This window comes from Apodemus sylvaticus, chromosome 10 (assembly GCF_947179515.1).
Source record: "Apodemus sylvaticus chromosome 10, mApoSyl1.1, whole genome shotgun sequence".
NCBI classification, from domain to species: Eukaryota; Metazoa; Chordata; class Mammalia; order Rodentia; family Muridae; genus Apodemus; species Apodemus sylvaticus.
In genome coordinates, this window is record NC_067481.1 from 53,350,923 (window position 1) to 53,372,217 (window position 21,295).

Here is a 21,295-nt window from a genome sequence, read left to right on the forward strand (position 1 = left end):
GAGTGATTATTAGTTTGTTTTCTGTGGCTATAACATAATGTCTGACACTGGGCACCACATATAAAGAACAGAGATTCTTTCTTGAAACTCTGCATATAAGGAAGGGCAAGGGCATGGGCTCTGCATCAAGAAGCCCTTCTTGCTCTTCCATCTGATTTCACAACAGGGAATGGTGAGAGCAAGAAGTTAGGTGGGCTTTAGTGTCAATCCAGTCAGGACACAGGATTCTACCTCGGTGATGATGGTGTTGACCCCTTTATGATGGCAGAGCCCTCGTGATCTCATTCTGTCTGACCCTTCATCCTATGAGCACTGTGGCATTGCATTGGGGATTAGCATTCTAATGTGTGAACACTGGGGAACACATTCATTAAAAGCAAAGGAGGGGTTGAGATTATCCTGGTTCTGCACCATGTGTGCACAGGAGGATGGGGAGTTCATACAGTTCTGGCTCAAAGAAGAAGCATGAGACAGAGTGAAAACCCAGATGGGTTGGTTTTGTGCAGGGATATTGTGCACACAGCCCTGGTCTTCTGTGCTTTTCCTGGCATCTGAGAGAAAGAATGTCTCTATATCTAGGGAGCCACATATGATGGTCCCTTCTACAAACATGGATAAAGAAGTGAGTGATAACCCAGCCTTACTGAAGCAGCAGAGACAGCAGTCAGGTATGTAAAGAGATCAACCCAGAGCCTGTAAGTATTGGATGCAAGAGCGTCTGTAGGGGAAAGACATCATTTCTTTTTCTTGTTTGAATTTTTTATTTCATACACAAGAGCTAGTACTATATTTACATTATTCCTGCCCCTCCATCTATTCACTCCAACTCCTCCTGTGTTCCATCCACGAACTCTCAAATTCCTGACCTCTTCTTTAGTAATATTTTTGTTAAATATGTATATATATACCCTTATCTGTACATACATATATAAATAAAACATGATGAGTCCATTTATGTATATATGTTTGAGGGTGGTCATTTAGGATTGTAAAACCTATGTGGTAACCCTTGCCTGGGGAAAACTGCGACCTCTCTCCTACCAGCTGTTAAGTGCCTATAGCTCTTTATTTTGGCATGGGACATTATGAGATTTCCCTCATCCACATTAGCATGTCAACTGGTGTTGTCATTGGGAAGATCTTGTTGAAGCAGTGATATTGGTGAGGTTTTATGGATGCAAATTCCCTGTTCCATACAAAAACATTATCTACAACAAATATCCTGGAAATGGTCATCATTTCTATCCCCCTGTCTCTGACATGGAACAGTACAAGATCTCCATAAACAAGAGCCTCACCCCTTGCAAGACCTTCCACACCTAGAACCGAGAGGGAGCATTACTTCCTTCTCCCCCAGCCTTGGAGGACACTGCTGCTCCTCTCTCAAGCCTGTGGCTTGTATCAGGCTCTGTACCAGGGCTCCATGTCTCATTCTGATCTGCTATGGCCTAGTGCTCACCTCTGTATCCCTGCTCATCCACCTTTTGAGTTATGTTCTTTTCTCAACATACCCACTTGAGATATGCTAAGGAGAAGAAAACACAAAAGCTGGCTTAGGAGCATGTATGTGTGGGATAGAGGCTTAAAAAGTAAAATGTAAAGAAAATAAAACAAAATGCCATAAATACACACACATACACACACATACAAACACACACATACACAAGTATATACATATATATATGCAGGTAACCCAGGGACCAGTGAAGTAGACTGAAGATGCACTTCCTGATAAGGCCTAGGTGGGTCAATCTAGAAAAGTGTTCAGCCATGGTACATTACAGAGTGACCACTGCACTACCTGGCCTCTTCTACAGGTGTGGAACTTGTACCATTAAAGACCTTTCATCCACGCTCTCCTGTCTCTCCAGGAGACAAACACATGGAACTTCTGGGGACTGATGATGACTTCTGGGGCCCTACAGGACCTGTGGCTACTGAGGTGGTTGACATAGAGAGGAACCTGTACCGGTGAGTGAGCTCTGCCTGGCAAAGGCTGGCTTTCCCCAGTCCACTTTCCGTAAGGGATCCCCACAGATAGTATCTGCTTATCTCTGCAGTGTCTTTCTCTTGACAGTGAAGGAGGCTAAGCCAGGGCTAGAATAAGAAGTTTGGCATGTTATAAAAATAGGGGGCTTTTTCAAAAAATTTTTTAAATATTTATAAAACAGGAGGCCACAAGCACTTCCCTGTCCAGTTCCTCAGATCCATCAACAACTTCCAATTTCTTTCAACTATGCTCATTCTTTCTTTGTCAATACTGTCACAGTATTGTGACAGTACAGCTGTCATAATATTATATGGACAAGACACCATATGCTATAACCTACAATAATTTCACTATTCATCCCCCATGAGTAAGGTAGGACTTCATCTTCCACAACCAGCACGCTCTTACCACATCACCTGTGCTGACCCGAGTCCTTCATTCCATCTAAACAGCCTGTGTAGCTTTGGTCATTATCTGAAAAGTGGACTTTCTGGTGATGATTTTATTCCTGGTGTACATAGCATCCTTCCCCTCATCACATTCAGGTTATCCTATCCTTAGATTCACCTTAAATCACTGTGCTCTCTGCATTCCTGCTTCACAACTATTGTGGGCCAAGAACCCCCTGAAGCTGAGAACATGACCAGGTGTACAGCAGCCAAGAAGTACAGTCTCATGAATAATGACTAACTAGACAACCATGGTGTCTTCCATGACCTGCTACCTTCATCCAATACTGTCACAGTCACTGTCTCCACCAGAGAAACTGTCACTTTTCACTTCCTCCGACAGAAACTGGCATTTGTCTACCCAACAGTTGCCAAACAGAAAGCATTGAGAAAATGCCTGAAGATCGTGGTAAAGTGTTGTTTGGGGTCAAAAATTTACCACTATTATCATCAGATAGACTTCCACTATTGGGAAATATATACTTTAAGAATATAAACACAGGCTGGAGAGATGGCTCAGTGGTTAAAAGTACTGGCTGCTCTTTCTGAGGTCTTGAGTTCACGTCCCAGCAACTACATGGTGGTTCATAGCAATCTGTAATGAGATCTGATGACCTCTTCTGGTGTGTCTGAAGACAACTACAGTGTACTCATATATACATAATGAATAAATCTTTTTTTAAAAGAATATAAACATTAAAAACTGAAGACGTACCTGATTGTTTGAGCCCTTGTCTACTGTGGACAAGATCTTAGGTTTATCCTAAAAACATAACATTCACATGTATGTGCCTATACACACACACACACACACACACACACACACAAACACTCCTATTAGACAATCACCATCACCATTATCATCACCATCATCATCATCATCGTCATCATCATCATCACTATCACAGGAAGAGCTGACTGCTCCCTCTATGTGTTACATGGAGGTTTGCATTAGATCACTCAGCACTCACAGTTCTCTAAGATGGTGTTGTCATTAACCCTATGTACAGATGAGGAAACAAATTAGGAGGTTCAATGGCTAATCAGGGATCCAAATAGACAACAGAGGAACAAACTCGGAGCCAGCTGCCTGAAGTCTGCTGTGTGCCAAGCTCTGCACTGGGTCTGCACACATCAGATGAGTAGTACTGTTTTGAACTGGAGTCTGCCTCTCCCTCCTCCAGAGTGCAGTTGCCCGTGGCTGGTTCCTACCACTGTCCCAGCACAGGACTCCACTTTGTGGTGACAAGAGCAGTGACAATCGAGATTGAATTCTGTGCCTGGAGCCAATACCTGGAGAAGACTCCCTTTCAACAGAGTCTCATGGTGGCTGGACCTCTGTTTGACATCAAGGCTGAGCAAGGAGCTGTGACTACAGTCTACCTCCCTCATTTTGTGTCACTCCAAGGTAACCAAGGTAACCATGGGAAGCTTAAGGAGGAGGGTGGGAATAAGGGATGGACTTGACAGGCCACATAGGAACTGCAGGATAGTGACTGATAGTTTCAAGGTTTCCTTAATGACACAGAGCAGCTTACAGAGATGGACAATGAGATGTTTTGTCATCCCTTTTTGTCTGATGTATCTTCTTTGACACATGTCTCCCAGAATTATGACTTTACTTCTGTTTTACCAGAAGGAATACCTAATTAGACAGTGACATCCTCAGTAGTAATATTAACTGGTGATTATCAAGTATCCTTTACAAACTATGTCACTCAAGGTGTACTGTTTCTGCTCAGATGGAAAGGTATCCTGAGACTTGGAATACTGATAATCATTCAACTCTGAGGGGAGAGGGTATCCCAATGGAAGGTCATCCTGAGACATGAGAGCCCAGGAACCACACAGCTCTGAGAGGAAGCATCCTCTGCAGAGGCACTGCAGCTCCTAGGGGAGGGTCTCCCCAGATGAGCTGAAGAGCTCAGGAGCCTCAGCCCTGCTCCTTCTCTTCACGTCTTCACTTCTTCTTTTCTTCTCTTCATTGCTTCTTGTCTTCCTGGCTTCTTCCGACCAGAGAGTCACACCAGGCAGAAACTCCCATGAAAGACATTTATTGGAGAGCCCAAAATCTGGAGAAAGACAAATCCAGGGAAGGCTACCCTCTGCTCCCAGGAGAGGGACTATTGGACTATGGACAGGGCTTACATAGGATTTCTGAGGGGGTGAAACTTTTTAGAATAGAGATTTCCAGATTGAGGATTGATGGAATTTCAAGTCCTGGGCTTGGGGAGCTCAAAAACATGTGGGTTTTCCTGTTCAGGCATTGGTCTAGTTTCATGCTCAGAGATTGGAGGGGGTTTGTGGGAAGGAAGCTCAGGGACTGGTGGGTTTTTCTGCTCTGGAATTGGTGGCTTTTATTTTTCACTTCCTTTTCCCTGCATTGGGCTTGTGGGTTAGGGTGGAAATTCCTTCCCGGATGCAGCCGGCTTTTGTTGAGGCACCATCTCTGTGGGGCTTCTGGGGAGGCTGGAGAGGAGGCACTACCACTGTGGACAGCTCCTGTGGGACAGATCCTGCAGTGGATTTTCACCAAGTCTGTAAATTTAGGCAGGAGAAGAGTAGCTACGGTGGACAGTTCCTCAGGGCAGCATCTACTCTAAGGTATCATGGTGCCACAATTGTGACAGGAACTGCCATTTTGTTCGGCTTCTTTGGGACATTTTAATTGCAGCAGCCATAGACTGGGGCAGGAAGGAGGGGTCTGCCACTGCTTTGAAGAGGTTTTTGCAAGGTGAATCTTGGAAACTATAAGGAATATTTGTTACTCAGGGTCAACCAACACTGTAAGCCATTACACTCCTTCAGGCAGGGAGAAACTGATGTCACCACATTCCATTTGAGAACTAGAGCCACAAAGCAAGAATATTCTAAGAATAGAGACGGCACATAAAATGATTCAATCACAGTGATCTCCAAAGATTCCTTCAGAAAATGATCTGATAAATACAAGGTTCCCAATGAATGATCTCATTTAAAAAGACATTACTATAATCTGTAATGCCAGCACTCTAGAGGATGAGGAAGAAGAAATTAGAATTCTAGACCACACAACCAGACTCTACCAAAAAAAAAACGCAACAATAACAAGAAAACCAGGAGTAGTACAAGTAGCTGGAGAGGTTTAATTCCTCTCCTGATTCAAGGAGCACAACTATAGGATCACCATAGACACCAGAAGGATCCAACTCACAGCAAAGAAAGGTGTCTGTTCATAGCATGAAGATGATGAGTAGCAGGTGGTGGGGATGTAGAGGTGACACTACACACACACACACACACACACACACACACACATGCATATACATGATCACATATGCCCCTAACCACCTGTAGCAGTTGGAGGAACTAGCCCTAGTGTCAATTGGTACTCAGGGCCAACCAAGACTGTAAGCCACTGGGCAAGGTGGCTCTGCCCATCACTAGCCACAACACTTGGGAGAGCCAGCCTGGCAACTTCCCTTGGCTCAACACTAGTGTTGGCCCTGATCTTGGGGGAGTGGGTGAGCAAAAAGCTGACCCATCATTCATCTGTTATGAGGTAGCGCAGATCAGCAGCAGAAGAGAAGCCCTCTGCCCTCTTGGCCCTCACTACCTGAGGCAATCCAGAAATCTAACCCCAGGGTCATAGGTATAGGCCCATTAGCAGGGACCACGTCAAATTGACAAGTGACACTCATCTTCATAGTTCTAACCATTGTCAACTTATGCCCAAGTACATCACTTTAAATCATGACTACCTAATCTTTGTCTCTAAAGTTTCAGTTTCATCTCATCATGAAAAATACAGTCTTTAGAAAGAAAAATACTTTCTTCTTTAAGGTCTCATTAGACCTTAAAAATATAGAGTTTAAAACTATGCATCTAAACAGAGATACAAGGCAATGTCTTAACAATGAGCTCCTATGAAATAAAAAAACAAGTTACATACTTTCAGCATACAATGGCAGAGAATAAAAACTGACATTCCAGCATGGAAGAATCAGGGCATAGCAAGGAATGCTCAGACCAGAGCAAGACAAACTCCATCATCGCAATTTCTGCAGCTTCTTGTCCAGCCATGGAGCTCATGATATCATGGCTCATGGTATCAAGCACAGGACTCCAAAGGACTTAGATAGCTCCACCTCTCCAGTTCTACAAATGAAGCACACATAGCCTCTCTGTTAAGCCATGATTCTACTCCTGCCTAAGACTTTATTTAGCAGAAAAATGTGGTTCTGGCTTCTCCAACATCCTATGATTTACATTCTCTCTTACGCTTCACTTTCAAAGGTTCGAGAATGACCTTCCAGGACCTTGTCGTGGGATCTTTTGACTCAGACACACTGCCTGGCCTCAGCTGCTCTCTAAGGCTGTGCAACCTGGCTCAATGAGCCCCCTCAATATAGCATCTTTCAAGCATGAAAAATCTATAGGGATGATGCTATCAAGAGCTACTGATAGTTTTGACCTGTGGCCACACCGAAAGCTGTATAATGTGCTGACTGTAGGGAGCACTTGAATGTTTTTGGTACAGAGGAAACCATCAGTTAAGGCTTTCTGCACTTAAATGAATTTGACTCTTTACAAGATGAAGTCTATAGAGTGAGTGTGCCCTCAAGACACCTTTCCTATTGCCACAGTACAATACAGCTTTCCCTTCTGTGATGATGATCTCTTTAACAATTGCAGATGATTTTGAAGAATCATTCGGAATGGTCTTTTTGTCAAGAAACTTCTCCTGACAAATTAGTCCCCTATACCTATATTCATCTTCACTCACATTCATGACATTAATACAATAAACCTATATTTTTTACCTAACTGTAGCATGAAAAGATTCTTTCCATTTAAATTTTCCCAATAAAAACCTTTCTACTCTCTGGACCCTCATGAGTACCTCCACTGCCTCTCTCAGCATTCTTGTCTTTCCTGCATTCACCAGAATGTCACCATAAGCTCAGCTCTCAAGAAAACCCAGTATTTCAAGTCCTAAGTATCAAATTCTTCAATATTCTATACATAAAACAGTTCAAAAGGCCTAAGAACCATTTGCTCTGGCTTTTGTATAGCAACAACACAACTCTTGGTACCAACTCTCTGTCCGGTTACTTTACTTGTGACTCAAAAAAAAAACTGACCAAAGAAACTCAGGAGAGAATAGATTCATTTTGCCTTACAGTTCAAGGGTAAAGTCAGTTCATCATGACATGGAAGACTAAGAACTGCAAGTCTGACACCTGGTAAACTTGCATCACCAGATCGGGAACAGAGAACAGTGAGTGATTGTGCCCATGTGACCTTCTCCATACAGGCCTGGATCCTAGTCCGAGGGATGGTGATACCCACCTGCGATAGATCTTCCCAAATCAATCACCCCAATCAAGATAATCTCCTTCTATTATGCCCACAGGCCTAGATCCAAGATTATACTTGATTTCATTAAGTTCATATTTAAGATTAACCATTACATGGATCCATATATCTTTGTTGTCAGTGGACAAAGGTATTCTGGGTCTCATTCATAAGAGGAAAACTGTCCTAACACAAAAACTTTAGTGGACACTTCAAAAATCCCAAAACAATGAAGTTGGTGATGGCAGTACCTTGGTGAGCCTGAGGGTTGTCACCTTTCTGGCAGTAGCCTCTGAGACTGTATTCTTTAGAGCATTCATGGTGGAGACCATCATGAACCTCCACTCCACTGTGAATATTCATGCAACAGCTATCCAGGATCAGGTCAAAGCTGTCTCCCAATGAGAGGCAGTCTGCATGAGTCACCATTGGAAGCAAGTCACACTGACTCTCCGTGGCACCATGAATTTGTAGTGAGAAAACAGTTGATAATTTTGCAGTGTTGTCACCAGAAGTTAATTAGTAAATCTTAAATTTTAGTCAGATTTTCTCATAAACATTAAAAAATGAATACAGGATTAAACAGAAATCACAATCAAGGCAAGATACAGAAAAAAATTATTGTAGCTTACAGTTTCAAGGGGATGATTCAAAGACCTCCATGGGAAGGAGCTTGGCAGCAAGCAGGCAGGCATGGCACTGGAGCTTACAGCAGTAGATTATATTCTGATGGGAGAGAAAGAAAACTAATAATGGTATGAGCTTTTCAAACTTCAAAGCCCACCAGTGACACAGCTCCTCCAACAAGGGAATGTCTCCTAATTCTTCCCAAGCAGTTCCAACAAATTGAGCATCCCTTTCTCACTCAACAAATTCACAATCATTCTAAACCATGGGGCACTAGTTTCCCAGCCCAGCATGGACCGATGGAAATACTAAATCTACATCACTTGAATCTCTTCTCTCACAGAGGAAACAGTGGACACCTCCTTGTTCCGTGTTGCCCACTTTCAAGAACATGGGATGGTCCTAGAAATGCCAGCCAGGGTGGAACAGCATTATGCAGTACTGGAAAACCCAAGCTTCTCCCCAATGGGAGTTCTACTGAGACTGATTCCTGCTGTTGGACACTTCATCCCCATCACCTCCATCACACTGATCTACTATCACCTCTATCTCGAGGACGTCACCTTTCACCTTTACCTGGTCCCCAATGACTGCACTATTCGGAAGGTGACACTGAGGACCACAAATGTAGGGCCATGGTGGGAAAACAGAAAATTTGAGTTATACCTAGTGAGCCCCTTGGAGAGATTCTGAACTGAGGGTTGGGATACATTTCTACATGGGGAACCTGGTGTGCCTATACAATCTTGCCTTCTTCTTGCTCCCTACCCGCACATCAGAGTCTCACTCAACTGTCTTTGATGCCAATTTACTAATCCCCAAACAGCTTCTATAGCATCTTTCTGCCCACCATAAGGATAAAAATGCTCTATGCACAACCTGTAGCAACTCCCTTCTTCTGTGGCAGTTACCCTGCTCCCAAAATGAACATGGGTGGGGCTAATAATCCAAATATCAGTGTGACAGAACACAAGGTAGAAGGGAGCTCATGAGATGCCATCACCCTATCCCACAAAATGTACTGATCACAACACCTCACTTTATTCAGATCATCTGTTTTACCCAGAAATCTAGATAAATCACTGTCTGTAATGTTCCCTAGGCCATTGATGATGAAGAAATGAAGTTTCAATTTGTGCGCATAAACAAGCCACCACCAGTAGATGCTCTTTATGTTGGTTCCCGCTATATTGTGTCTGGCACCAAAACGGTGGAAATTATCCCTAAGGTGAGCATCCAGGTGTTTCTGATGCCAGGCTTGGGAAGCCTGTGGGGCTGGTTACAAGGCTTTGTAGAAAACTGAGATTGGAGGGAAAGCAATGGGATAAATAAGAGTACTTCAAATTTAGGTGAAAATTAATTTAAGGAACCCAACCAGAATGCAGAGGAGACATGGGGACTGGAGGAATTAGATTCAGTCTGGCAGAGAGGATTCTGCAAAAGCAAGGAGAGAAGCAGCCCAGGCTGAGGATTTGTAAGCAGGGCTTTCAGAATGCGCTCTCACTCATTTCTGGCTGTTGTGTTTGAATCTGAAATGTCTCCTACATCTGTAAATGTTTAAACATTAAATGTTGTTTTCCAGACAGTGGTAGTATTTAGGGAATTCATGGAATCAAATCTGTGATGCCTGGCTGTCAGAGAAAGTCATATGTGGAAGGTTTCTAGGCTGATAGCCATGCCCTGCTCCTACCTCAGCCTGATCTTCCCTGATCCTCTGGGATATAACAAGCCATGCCACAAGGTTTCCCACTAACAATGGAGCCCCAGCTTCGATGCATTCCCCGCCATGGAACTAAACAACATAAACCTTTCCTTAAGGTGCATCCTGTCAGGTGTTGTCAGAATAATAAGAAAAGAACCAGCATGCTGGGTGCCAGCTGGGTCCTCAGCCTTTCCAATAAATGTGCATATGCGAAGGCTGGGGGTCACCTCAGTGCAAAAGATAGTCAGTGTCTGATGTGCTGTGCAAGATCAAGAGGTTATGATGTTATGGAAAGCCTTCATTCACATGAGTAGAGGCTCCTCACACTGTCTCTCCCTTTCTCCTCCCCCTCTCTGTCTCTCTCTGCCTTTCTCTGTGTGCCTCTCTCTCTCTCTCTCTCTCTCTCTCTCTCTCTCTCTCTCTCTCTCTCTCTCTAGGAACTGGAGCTGTGCTACCGAAGTCCTGGGGAATCCCAGCTCTTCTCTGAGATCTGCGTTGGACACATGGATTCAGAGATTAAGCTGCAACTCAGAGACAAGAGGCACATGAATCTCATATGGGAGGCCTTGCTGAAACCAGGTAAAATTAGTTTAAGACCAGAGACCCTAAGAATTGAAGAAAGACAATGATTAAGAGAGGTGTATTGTCATTATTTCTTGGTGCCACAAAATAGTAAGATCAGTCGTGTGCTTTTCTAGAACAATAAAAGGGGTAGGAGCACAGTTTAAACTATGTCAGCTCTTTACAATGGTGACAAATATGTGAGAAAAAAGACTTTAAAAGAAGAAAGGATTCCTTTGATCCAAGGCCTTAGAACCAGGTTTCAGTCCATGGTCAGCTGCCTTCATCTCTTTGAGCCATTTGTGAAGCAGGATATCATGGAAGGGGGAGCTTCCATATGAGAGAGAAGACTGGTGGTGTGCTATCACCAAAGGAGAGAGAGGGGGAGAGAGGGAAAGGTAGAAAAAGGAGAGAGAGAGAGGAAGTCAGGAGAAGAAGAGGAAGTGGAGGTGAGAAGAGGAGGAGGAGAAGGAGACAAAGTCCATGCACTACATTCTGTCCCAGACATGCGCAGTGACTGTCCTCCTCCAACTGCACACTCTTATGTGATTCCCTCTCCATTCTCAGTACTCACTCCATGAGGAGAGCACTGGTGTGTGGGTTCATTCACAGACTCACAGCCCTCAGGACAGTCACCTTTGAATACTGCAGCAGGACCAGTCCTTCAACACATGATCATTTTTCAGGGAACACATCATATGCAAAGCACCACCCACCCTAAGCCTGTTTTCTCAATCCTGTATTCTCGGTTCTGCTCCCACTGCCCTAGAAGATTGATTTATTTATTTTGTGTATATGAGTACACAGTAGCTGTCTTCAGACACACCAGAAGAGAGCATCGGATCCCATTACAGATGACTGTGAGCCACCATGTGGTTGCTGGGAATTGAACTCAGTACCTCTGGAAGAGCAGTCCATGCTCTTAACCGCTGAGCCATCTCTCCAGCCCCCCACTGCCCTAGAAGAGACATATTGAGGAACAGAAAGATCTGGCTCCAGTTCATATAACAACTCAGATTTACAGTGATTTTGCCAATGTGAGACACTTGGTATGAAATCCATATATAATTTGTATTAATAAATTATTATATCAATTTTATACATACATACAATGCATTCTGGTCACTCTACCTTAAAAAAGTTAAATAAAAAAAAAAAAAAGAAGGAGAAGTCCTCTCTTCTCTCCCGCCTACTCCTGCCAGCTCTGCTTCTTTTCTATAAATCTCTTTGACACATTCAAAAGGTTTGTCTTTGTCTCCCAGAGTTTAATTTAGACAATCTGAGTGACCAAGGGTTTGTACTATCCTGAAGAACATAGTGATCTCACCAGCAGGCGTACAGATGGAATAATTACTTCCCAATTCATCATAACTTATAATTTTCCAATAGTTTAGAAGTAAGTGCACTGTCCCTGAGGGCTGCTCCCCCATGGATACCTGATTGATGGACAGGCCCAACTAGTGAGGGTCCAGAGACAGGAGCTGTGGGTGTTATGAGTTCCTGATAGCCGTGGAAATACTCTGCTTGTAAGACAGCACTTCACGAGCCTTCTCCATACCGTATGTTGCTGTATTCTCTCTAATTCTCCTTCCACAATCTTACTTAAGCCTTAAGGGGAGATATAAATGACTTCTTTACAGAGATGAGGATTCACCCATACTTTTTCTCAGCATCCTATACAACCATAAGTATGTGCAGTCACCTACATTCACACCAAAGAGAGACCTCTCTGATGGAGGCTGAAAGTAGATTTTTGTCTATGGCATAAATATAGATATTTAGAAGGGCATTAGTAAGATGTCCAATAGGCTAAGGAGCAATAGTAGCTTCTCTCAAGAGTCTAAGATTTCTACAGACCTGGGTTGGTTTATTTGTTTTACAAGATTGGTTTTGCTAAGTGTGGAGTCTATCTTATGGAGTGGGAATCACGAGCCGATGGCTCTTCTCATCGTGTTTGTGCCACTGTGCGGCAGAGGCACCACCTTGGCAGGTTGGTTTATGATCACAGAGATCACAGCTGGGTCAGACTGATGTTGATGCCTTTTCTTCCTCAGCAGCCTGAGGGCTTAGCAACAGGAAGAAAGATTCTAACTCACCTCCAGCTTGAATTCTCTATACCACATGTCTAAGAGGTTTGGTGTTTTCAATAATGCCTTATCTACTAGTTCATCTGGGAAACTAGTCAGAATGGCATGAGCCTGTACTGTCCTAGGGACCTCCAGAACTTCCCTGCTCACAAACTCCTAAGGAGGCGTTCCACATTTGGAACTGGGTTTTGTTTTGAAATTCATTACTTCCAGTATCTCCATCTCAAGCCTTGTATGCTGTTTTGGTTGTTATACTTACTAAATAATAGGTTCCTAGTCAACCTACATTTTACCAATCTGCTACTGTTCTTTATTCCAGACCCAAGTCCAAGTCCCATTTCTAGTTTTCTGGTTTTAAGAGGTGTAAAAGCTTCACATTACAACATGTTGTTTCCTTCTGGGCATGGATGGGTCGTTCCAGACAATGTTTCTTTATGTAACAAGCCCAGGCCTTGAACTCATAGAGACCTACTTGCCTCAACCTCCAAAGCCCTGGGGTTAAAGGTGTATGCCACCATACCCAGCCTCCACATATTTTTTTCTTAATTCTGTCCTTTAGCACTCATTAAGATGTATTCCTTTCCATATGGGAGAGTGAGTATTCAGGTATTGAAAGATTATACTCATAGCCCAGTTGTATCCCCATTGTTACCTCTTGGTTTTAACATTTATGGCCACTCTGTCATTTTCTTCATTAGATGCTCCAGTTTATCAGGATGCACCAAGATAGTCCACCTAGCATGGGTTGTAACCCATATCATCCTTGCATCATACCAATGGAACCAGGATTTCCCAATAATACAAACAGGATCCTTAAACTGACTTCCCTAAACTGATATAGCACAGTGGATGTCGGGACCTCTCACACGCTTGAGGGTTACTCATGACCTGCAATTTATTCATCTCCTTCAATTGTGGATGAAACTCATTTGCCATTCCCGTGCTCAGTCTTCCTTCACCTTGATTCCTCCATCAAATCCAGAACACAAGTTTGTTGTATGTGAGTGTACAAAATCAAACGAGGACAAAAATATCTTTTTGACCTAAATGATTTAAGCTATCTAGCAAGGGACTTGATTACTGTCTGCAAAGAATTCAGTTTCGAATCAAATTGAGTCTAAGATCATCTGTGAGAAGTGTCTATTACTCATTTTTAAGTCTATTATTGCTATCATGATAGGCTAGGATGCCCTGAGTAACTGAGGAATTGTTGACCTTCCAGATTATATCAGAATGTCTGTAATTCATTCTCAAAATTTCAGGCATGGATAATAGTTCCATAGAATGCACTGAGTGTTGGTATGAAGATCATTACAGATGCTTCATCTCTTCTTTCTTCCAGGAGACCTCAGACCCACACTGCCCAGGATTGCTCCAGCCCCCAAAGGTTAGTAAAATCTCTAAGAGGCCAGAGAAGCCAATAGTATTCTGCTGATACATCATCTGATCTCCTTGAGAGAAAAACTGAGAGTAATGAAGGAGTCTGAGTTTGCAAACCTCACCAGAATGTAGGAGAGGCTCATACCCAGGGTAGTGCTCCTCTCAGGCTATCTGCTGCTTCCCATGGTGACAATAACTCTACTTAGTCCCAAACTGAATACCTTACCATGAACCTCCCCTTCTAGTTATGCAGAGTGTCTTAGTCAGGGTTTCTATTCCTGCACAAACATCATGACCAAGAAGCAAGTTGGGGAGGAAAGGGTTTATTGAGCTTACCCTTCCACGTTGCAGTTCATCACAAAAAGGAAGTCAGGACTGGAACTCAAGCAGGTCAGGAGCTGATACAGAGGCCATGGAGGGATGTTTCTTACTGGCTTGCTTCCCCTGGCTTGCTTAGCCTGCTTTCTTATAGAACCCAAGGGCACCAGCCCAAAGGTGGAACCACCCACAAGGGGCCCTCACCACTTGATCACTAATTGAGAAAATGCCCCACAGCTGGATTTCATGGAGGCACTTCCCCAACTGAAATTCCTTTCTCTGTGATAACTCCAGCCTGTGTCAAGTTGACACATGAAACTAGCCAGTACACAGAGTGTCATACTGATACCTGCCCTCAAGAAGTTAATGCTGTTTTTCTACTGTGCTTCAATAGGAAGAAGGAGAGCCAGGAGTGCAGAAGAAAAGAGCAGTTACAGGAAGAGAGCAAGAAGTGGGCAGCCAGTCAGAGACCCCCAAGGAGCATTTCTTTGCTCAGTGCCTTCCTCATCTTCACCCTTAAATGCTCCTTCCTTGCTACACTTCATGGACGAGCATCGGGAGCAGCTGGTGGCCCGAGTGACATCAGTGGACCCTCTCTTGGACAAGCTGCATAGTCAGGTGCTGAGTGAAGATTCCTATGAGGCAGTACGGGCTGAGACCACAAACCAAGACAAGATGAGGAAGCTCTTCAGCCTCAGCCGGTCCTGGAGTCAAGCCTGCAAAGACCAATTCTACCAAGCTCTGAAGGAGACCCATCCTCACCTCATCATGGACCTCCTTGAAAAGTCGGGCGGGGTCTCTTCGGGATCCTGACATCACTGAGCACTCTCCCTAGAGTCCTGATCTACCTTAACTTCCTTAGGGCCTTAGTTTCTCCATCTGTAACCAGTGGCCATGTGAGTGTCCTTTTCTGATAGCACTGTTTCCAGAACACCTCTTGGGGATCCAAATGTTCCTCCTTGGATTCCTCAGCCAGATGGTCGTGTGAGTTGAATATCTCAAGAAACATCCAGTGGTGCCAATAAGTCTATTCACATCTTGTCCAGCCTGCTGTGATGGTCAGAGTGGCCAGCCTCAAGCCAAACTGACCCTCTATAATACAAGCAGGATGGGGATCCTGAGAATGGAAGCAAAGAGATGAGAGTTCCCCCTGAAAAGTGAATGTCTCATGAATAGGAAAGGAACGAGGCTTTTAAAATGCATGTTATCTGGTCAAACAGAGATGTAGGGAAGTCACAGGATGCAACATGGGACTTGCCACCAGAAACACCTCAGATTCAGTGCACATTGTGAATTTATCTTGGGCAGTTACCTATGCACAAGCCTTCTGTCCTTGTGATGAATTTGCAAGCCTCACATTTGGTCACATCATTCCATATGAAGGTGTGACTCACGACTACAAGGCTTTTCCCTCTGGATCACACTCTGCATCCCTCCCTGCCAGGCCCATGGACAGAGCAGTTAGCCAACTTCTCAGTGTCCCCATCTTTCTTCATGACTCTGTGGATCTCTGTGCCTGCTTCTCTCTCTCTCTCTTTTGAAATGCAGAATGTTCTCATTCTAACTCCTGCTCTTGCTAGATCACAAGCGTGCAGCTTCAGTCCAGACATCTTACCCAAAATCCTCCAGGATTTTATTGGATATTTCCAAGTTTTGATCTCCTTTCTGTGATACTGACATCATCAGTAATTTAGAAATATCTTAAACTAAATAAATAAGTCAATGACAGATAAAGCCAAGATTCTTAAATGTTTTTGACAGATAGGACACATTGGGCTATAAATCACAGATCTTAAATGTGTATGACAGATATGAAACACTGGGCTGTCAATCAAAGTTCTTAAATGTGTGTGACAGGACACACTGAGCTTATTTGTAAAGAAGTTAAAATGTTATATCAATAGTTAATATGCGTTTTATACTGTAAGCATCTTAAAACTTATAAAAAGGAAATATATTTGATTTCATGAAATAGTGGTGTGTTAAAATAAGTTCCCATCACTTTCTCTGTCTCCTTACTGCAATGCAAGGTCACTGAGTGCTCTGTCTAATCCATGCCTCCATACTGATTTGGCTAGGATAGGCTGAGACACAAGTCCTGACAGAAGAGACTTTCTGTGGCCACAGCAAATCTGCACTGACAGCCTCCAGAGCCAAGGCTCTCTACTTGGTTCCTCCAGAGGACAAGACGCCTGGACAGCAGTCAGGACCGGGTGCGTCAGTCAGAAATGGCACGTTTACAGGGAAACAGTATTAGTGAATAGAGTATCTCAGTATTGAGTGTTCTTCCACAAACTGTTATTATTCCTTCTCCGGGCTCTGGGTTGAAGGATGTAATCTGCAGCCTGTACATGATGTGGTACAGCAAGAGACACCTGGCATAGGAGGTGTCAGGTCCTTCAACAAGTTCAAAGGGACAGTAAGTATTTAGAAATGCAAACTTTAAAATGTACATTCATCTGACATAAACCAATAATTTGAAAAATACACTTTATATAATGAAAGAAGTGTACTGACATGTTTACATTTTATGTTAATGATAATTAAACACAATTATAACAGTTAATTTGTTAAAATTGGACATTAAGATGATTGAGGGTATACATTTAAATGTCCTATATAAAGGGAAGCCTTCGTTATAAAGATGTTAAATGGCAACTACCTGCTTAGATGGCAGTCTGCTGAGGAAAGGTCTGTGTATTTTGATTTTTGTGTTTGTTGTTGGTATTGTTTTTAACTGTATATACCCTCTGATAAAAACTGTTTCATGTCAAATTAACAGCTGTGGCTTAGCTGTCTATATAGTCCGTGAACCCATGGAGGAGTGCTTCTCACGGGCTTTCTCTCCAGGGCTTGCTCAGCCTGCTTTCTTACCCACCACAGGAGCACCTGCTCAGGGACGGCACCACCCACAGCGGACACTGCCATTCTGTGTCAATCATGTTGTCCAGACAAGATTCCCACAACACCTGTCCCTAGAGGTGTTGCATGTGTGGCTGCTGTGTCACGTGTGCATCAGTAGGTGGCAGGGTTGAGAGAGCCTATGTCCAGGCTCAGTGTTGTGACCTATGGACATCTGAATAATTAGTGGCCTTACACTCCCTGAACAAAGCAAGCCCAAGACAACCACAAGTCAGGTGGACTCCCAAGGTTGGGAGTTAGCCCAGGCGGTGACAAGAGTGAGCCCTGGACAACCACCAGTCTAATGTCATAGGATGTGGACAGTGAGTTAGCCTGAGATGACCACCAGTCTGCACTGTGCAGGCCTGCGGGCAGCATAGGAAGCAGACCATGCCAGCGACGATCGCTGTCCAAAGCCACAAAGCACGGGCATGGACTCCCTCTCCTGAGACCACGCCAGACACTCAAATCCCTCGTGCCACTTAGAGGAGCAAGTATGTGGTGGAGAAATGTAAGAGAAAGAGAAACAGAAGGATGTGGACACAATGAAGACAGGCAGAACTGGAGACTCGAGGGTAGTGAGGGACAGCCTGAAGTGAGTAGCCAGTGATGCTCCCTAGGAGCATGGTGGGGCTCTGTCCTGTGCTGCCTCTGGGGCACATCTGGATCGATTGTCCTTCAGGAGCAGGAATCAACCGCCACTAAGAGCCACGCAGAAATCTCTGATCTGGTCTACCTACCAGGGATACATTGATGTCTGAGGGCTGTGAAGAATTGGTCCCACCCTTCTCCTGGGCATCATGGAAGAACAGGTCCTGGAGGGCATCAGAGCAGGAGACCTGAATGTGCCCCTAGGCAGCTGGAGTACTCAGCAGAGTATGGAAAAGTTGGCCCTGCCACTGTCCCCCCTAGGGTGGCATGGATGAGGGAGAGATAGTCCCCTTCCCCCCCCAACTCTCCCCTCACCACCTGAAGCAGACAGGAAACATAGCCCTGGATTCATGAGAGCTGGAGAGATGGGAGCATGATACAGCTGCCACTCCTGATGGGAGTGCAGGGAGCTGGCCCTGAGGGAGTGAGGTGGCCCTGAGGGAGTGAGGTAGCCCTGAGGGATGAGGTGGCCCTGAGGGAGTGAGGTGGCCAAGAACTGCCTGTCTTACCTCAGCTTGAGGGAAGGAGAGACTCACTTCCCTACCCTTACCCTTATAACCATCAAGAGAACTGGCCCTGTGGTCATGAGAGCCTGAGAGCTGGTCTTGCCTGTACCTGCTGCAGCACTTGGTAGGGTGGACCCTGCACCTGGCCTGCACAGCACAGTAGAGCTTGCCCTGGATGTGGGCCTTGCAGGCTAATTCTGCCTGAGGGTGTGAGCAGAGAAGGGTAGGCTCTGCTCTTGTCTCCTCACAGGGCAGGAGGGAGAGCTGGCCCCAGGCTCTGGAGAGTAGGAGAACTGGCCTAATCCCTCACCTGCTGCAACACTTGGGAGAGCAGGTCCTGCACCTCACCTGGGCAGCAGGGTAGAGCTAGACCTGAACGCCAGGGTTGCTGTGATCTTCCTCCACGGGTGTGAGAGCAGAAGAGACAGCCCAGCCCTTTTTCTACTGCAGCACTCGGGAGAGAGATCCGTGCAGGGCATCAGGGTGGAGCTGGCCCTGATGGCATAGGCTCCAGTGAACCTGCCCTGAGGGCAAGAGAGTGGGATTGGGTTGCATGAGGTGAAATTCTCAACCAATAAAATTTAAACATAATATAATAACATCCACACACCAGGCACCTGCAACAAACCTGATGCCGTGGCTTCAATCACAGGGTTCCACGTGGTGGAAAGGGAACTGAGTTCTGAATGTTGTCTTATGATTTGTCCAAGTACACCAAGGTATGCGCATACTCATGAACACATACACACATCTAACACACATTCACATGTATGACACAGACACACTCACATGAAGACATAATTCATAATATGTAATAAATAAATGTTAACATTAAAAAATGACCACATCAAAAAAAATGACCACATCTTTGTAAGCATTTCTTGTGCTGATACTGTGGGTCAGTAACTTGGTCATAGGAGTCTTAACAATCCCCACACTAAGGTCAAATGCTGTTGGTCAAGAGCTCCCATTCTCTTTGCAGGTGGACATGATAGAAAGAAAACCAGTTTGTGGTGTTGGCAGGGTAACAAGATTCAGCAGGAGAATAAAGCAGGGTAACGCTGGAAGGGCAGTGGTGTCCCTCCCCACCTCCAGATGCATGGGCATCAGTATGAGGTGCATGGGGAGACACCGCAAGGGAAAGGAAATGCTCTGTCTCTGAGTTCCCTGGAAACATACCTATTGCATAGGGGTTGATGTCGAAGGGCGGTCCTTAAATAATAAGGATGCTCATTACCCCTCCTCTGCAAAAGACATCATATAACATTTAAGAGGATTCGGGTCTCTGTTTACCCCTCACTGATTAATGCCCAACGTCTTTAGACGGATATATTTATCCACTGGTTCTTTTAAAAAATTTATTTAAAAAGGGGAAATTTGTCCCTTCCCCCCTCCAGCATTTGAGCTGGACTTTCCAGATCTGCTCTAATCATCAGTTCTCAGCCTGTGAAATTCCTGGCCTTTGTTCTTTATAGAACAATACCGCTCTCTGCTCTCACCTGGAAGTCATGGCAACCTCACCTAGAAGCATTCCGGATCTGCTAGACTTGAAGTGCTCTGATCTCAGCAGGCGACCGCTGAGAATGGAGCCAGCAAGTTCTCAGACTTCACCTCACAGCCCGGGAGGAGGGGTCCTTCCAAGCTATATTAACTAACATTCATTAAAGTTTGAGTCTTGATAGGCAATATGTCGTCCTAACTCATTTCTCTTTTCCCCGTTTCCCCATACATCCCTCAGCTTCTCTTCCAGGACCTAGTTCACAATAGCTGCTTGCAGCAACAGAATTCAATACAGTGGCACTTCAGAAAGTAAACAACAAGCTTCAGAGATGTGGGAACTCATCTCAAGAATGATGAAGCCAGTGCAAAGGTCCTGAGGTGAGCACGGTCCTGGTGTGGTCAAGGAATAGGAAGGTAGAGCAGCAAGCCCATGGCAGAGGAGGTGAGAAGCTTGCAGTAGGACGCATCACCAGAAAGTGGGCAGGGTGAGGTGAGCAGGTCGTGTATGGCCCTGTGAAAAACTGGAAGGAGCCTGTTTGTCATTTAGAACAAGACAGGGAGGATTGAAAGATATAAGTGGGGAAGATATGTAAATTAATTCACTATTAGGTGTGTGACTGTGGCTTCAAGACTGAGAATAGACAAAAGTGCCAGCAGGGAGAGTGGGGATGCTGCGGAGAGATGCAGGGGCCTGGCTGGACCAGCATCCTTGGCCACAATGAGGAGTCAGATAGCACAAGTGTTGATAAGATGGTGTCACGGCCTGGGAGATGACTCAGTGGATAAAGCACTTGCTCTGAAAGCTGAGGACTTGTGTTCTGATCCCAGCATCCTCACAAAGGCCTGCGGGCCATGGTTACAGCCTCGTAATCCCACATTTCAGAAAGGTGAAACAGGAAGTGCTCCAGGCCAGCTGCCTAGTAAGACTAGCCACATCCCTAAGCTAGGCCACACGCATGTGAACACATGTGAGTCCACTTGCACATGAACATGCACACACACAGCACACACCTACAGAGAAAGAATACAGTGCTGGTGAGAATCAAATCCTGAATGTGACATTTAGGAGACTTCAATAGTCAAAAGAAAAATAATAATAATAATAATACACATGGTTTGTGGCCTAAGAGGCATTTACTGAAATGAACAGCGTGTTACTGGGCAGACTACAGGGAAAGACAGGAAGCAAAGATATCAAGAGCACAAATCTGGGGAGATCCAGGACCTATTGCTGACCTGGGACCTGTTGGCAAACCTCGGATCCCACATTAATGGAGGAGGGAACT

The 21,295-nt window shown here is 44.7% G+C and overlaps 2 protein-coding genes and 1 non-coding gene across 3 annotated transcripts in view; all 3 read left to right on the plus strand.

The window, feature by feature from the left end:
• The window catches only part of LOC127694892 (NACHT, LRR and PYD domains-containing protein 1a-like), a 50,155-nt gene extending 32,947 nt beyond the window's left edge, over window positions 1–17,208 (plus strand). Inside the window, exons 7-14 of the mRNA XM_052196645.1 lie at window positions 580–668; window positions 1,872–1,971; window positions 3,624–3,856; window positions 8,747–9,009; window positions 9,506–9,631; window positions 10,543–10,684; window positions 14,096–14,140; window positions 14,846–17,208. Coding sequence (XP_052052605.1) covers window positions 580–668; window positions 1,872–1,971; window positions 3,624–3,856; window positions 8,747–9,009; window positions 9,506–9,631; window positions 10,543–10,684; window positions 14,096–14,140; window positions 14,846–15,264 — 1,417 coding nt within the window. The 3' untranslated portion in view covers window positions 15,265–17,208. The remainder of the gene's footprint in view (window positions 1–579; window positions 669–1,871; window positions 1,972–3,623; window positions 3,857–8,746; window positions 9,010–9,505; window positions 9,632–10,542; window positions 10,685–14,095; window positions 14,141–14,845) is intronic.
• The window catches only part of LOC127694894 (NACHT, LRR and PYD domains-containing protein 1a-like), a 118,945-nt gene that overhangs the window by 32,863 nt on the left and 64,787 nt on the right, over window positions 1–21,295 (plus strand). The gene's annotated exons all lie outside the window — the stretch shown is intronic.
• LOC127695710 (small nucleolar RNA SNORA17) lies at window positions 17,420–17,551 on the plus strand. The gene has a single exon (XR_007980076.1). It is a non-coding gene; the product is annotated as a small nucleolar RNA SNORA17 (small nucleolar RNA).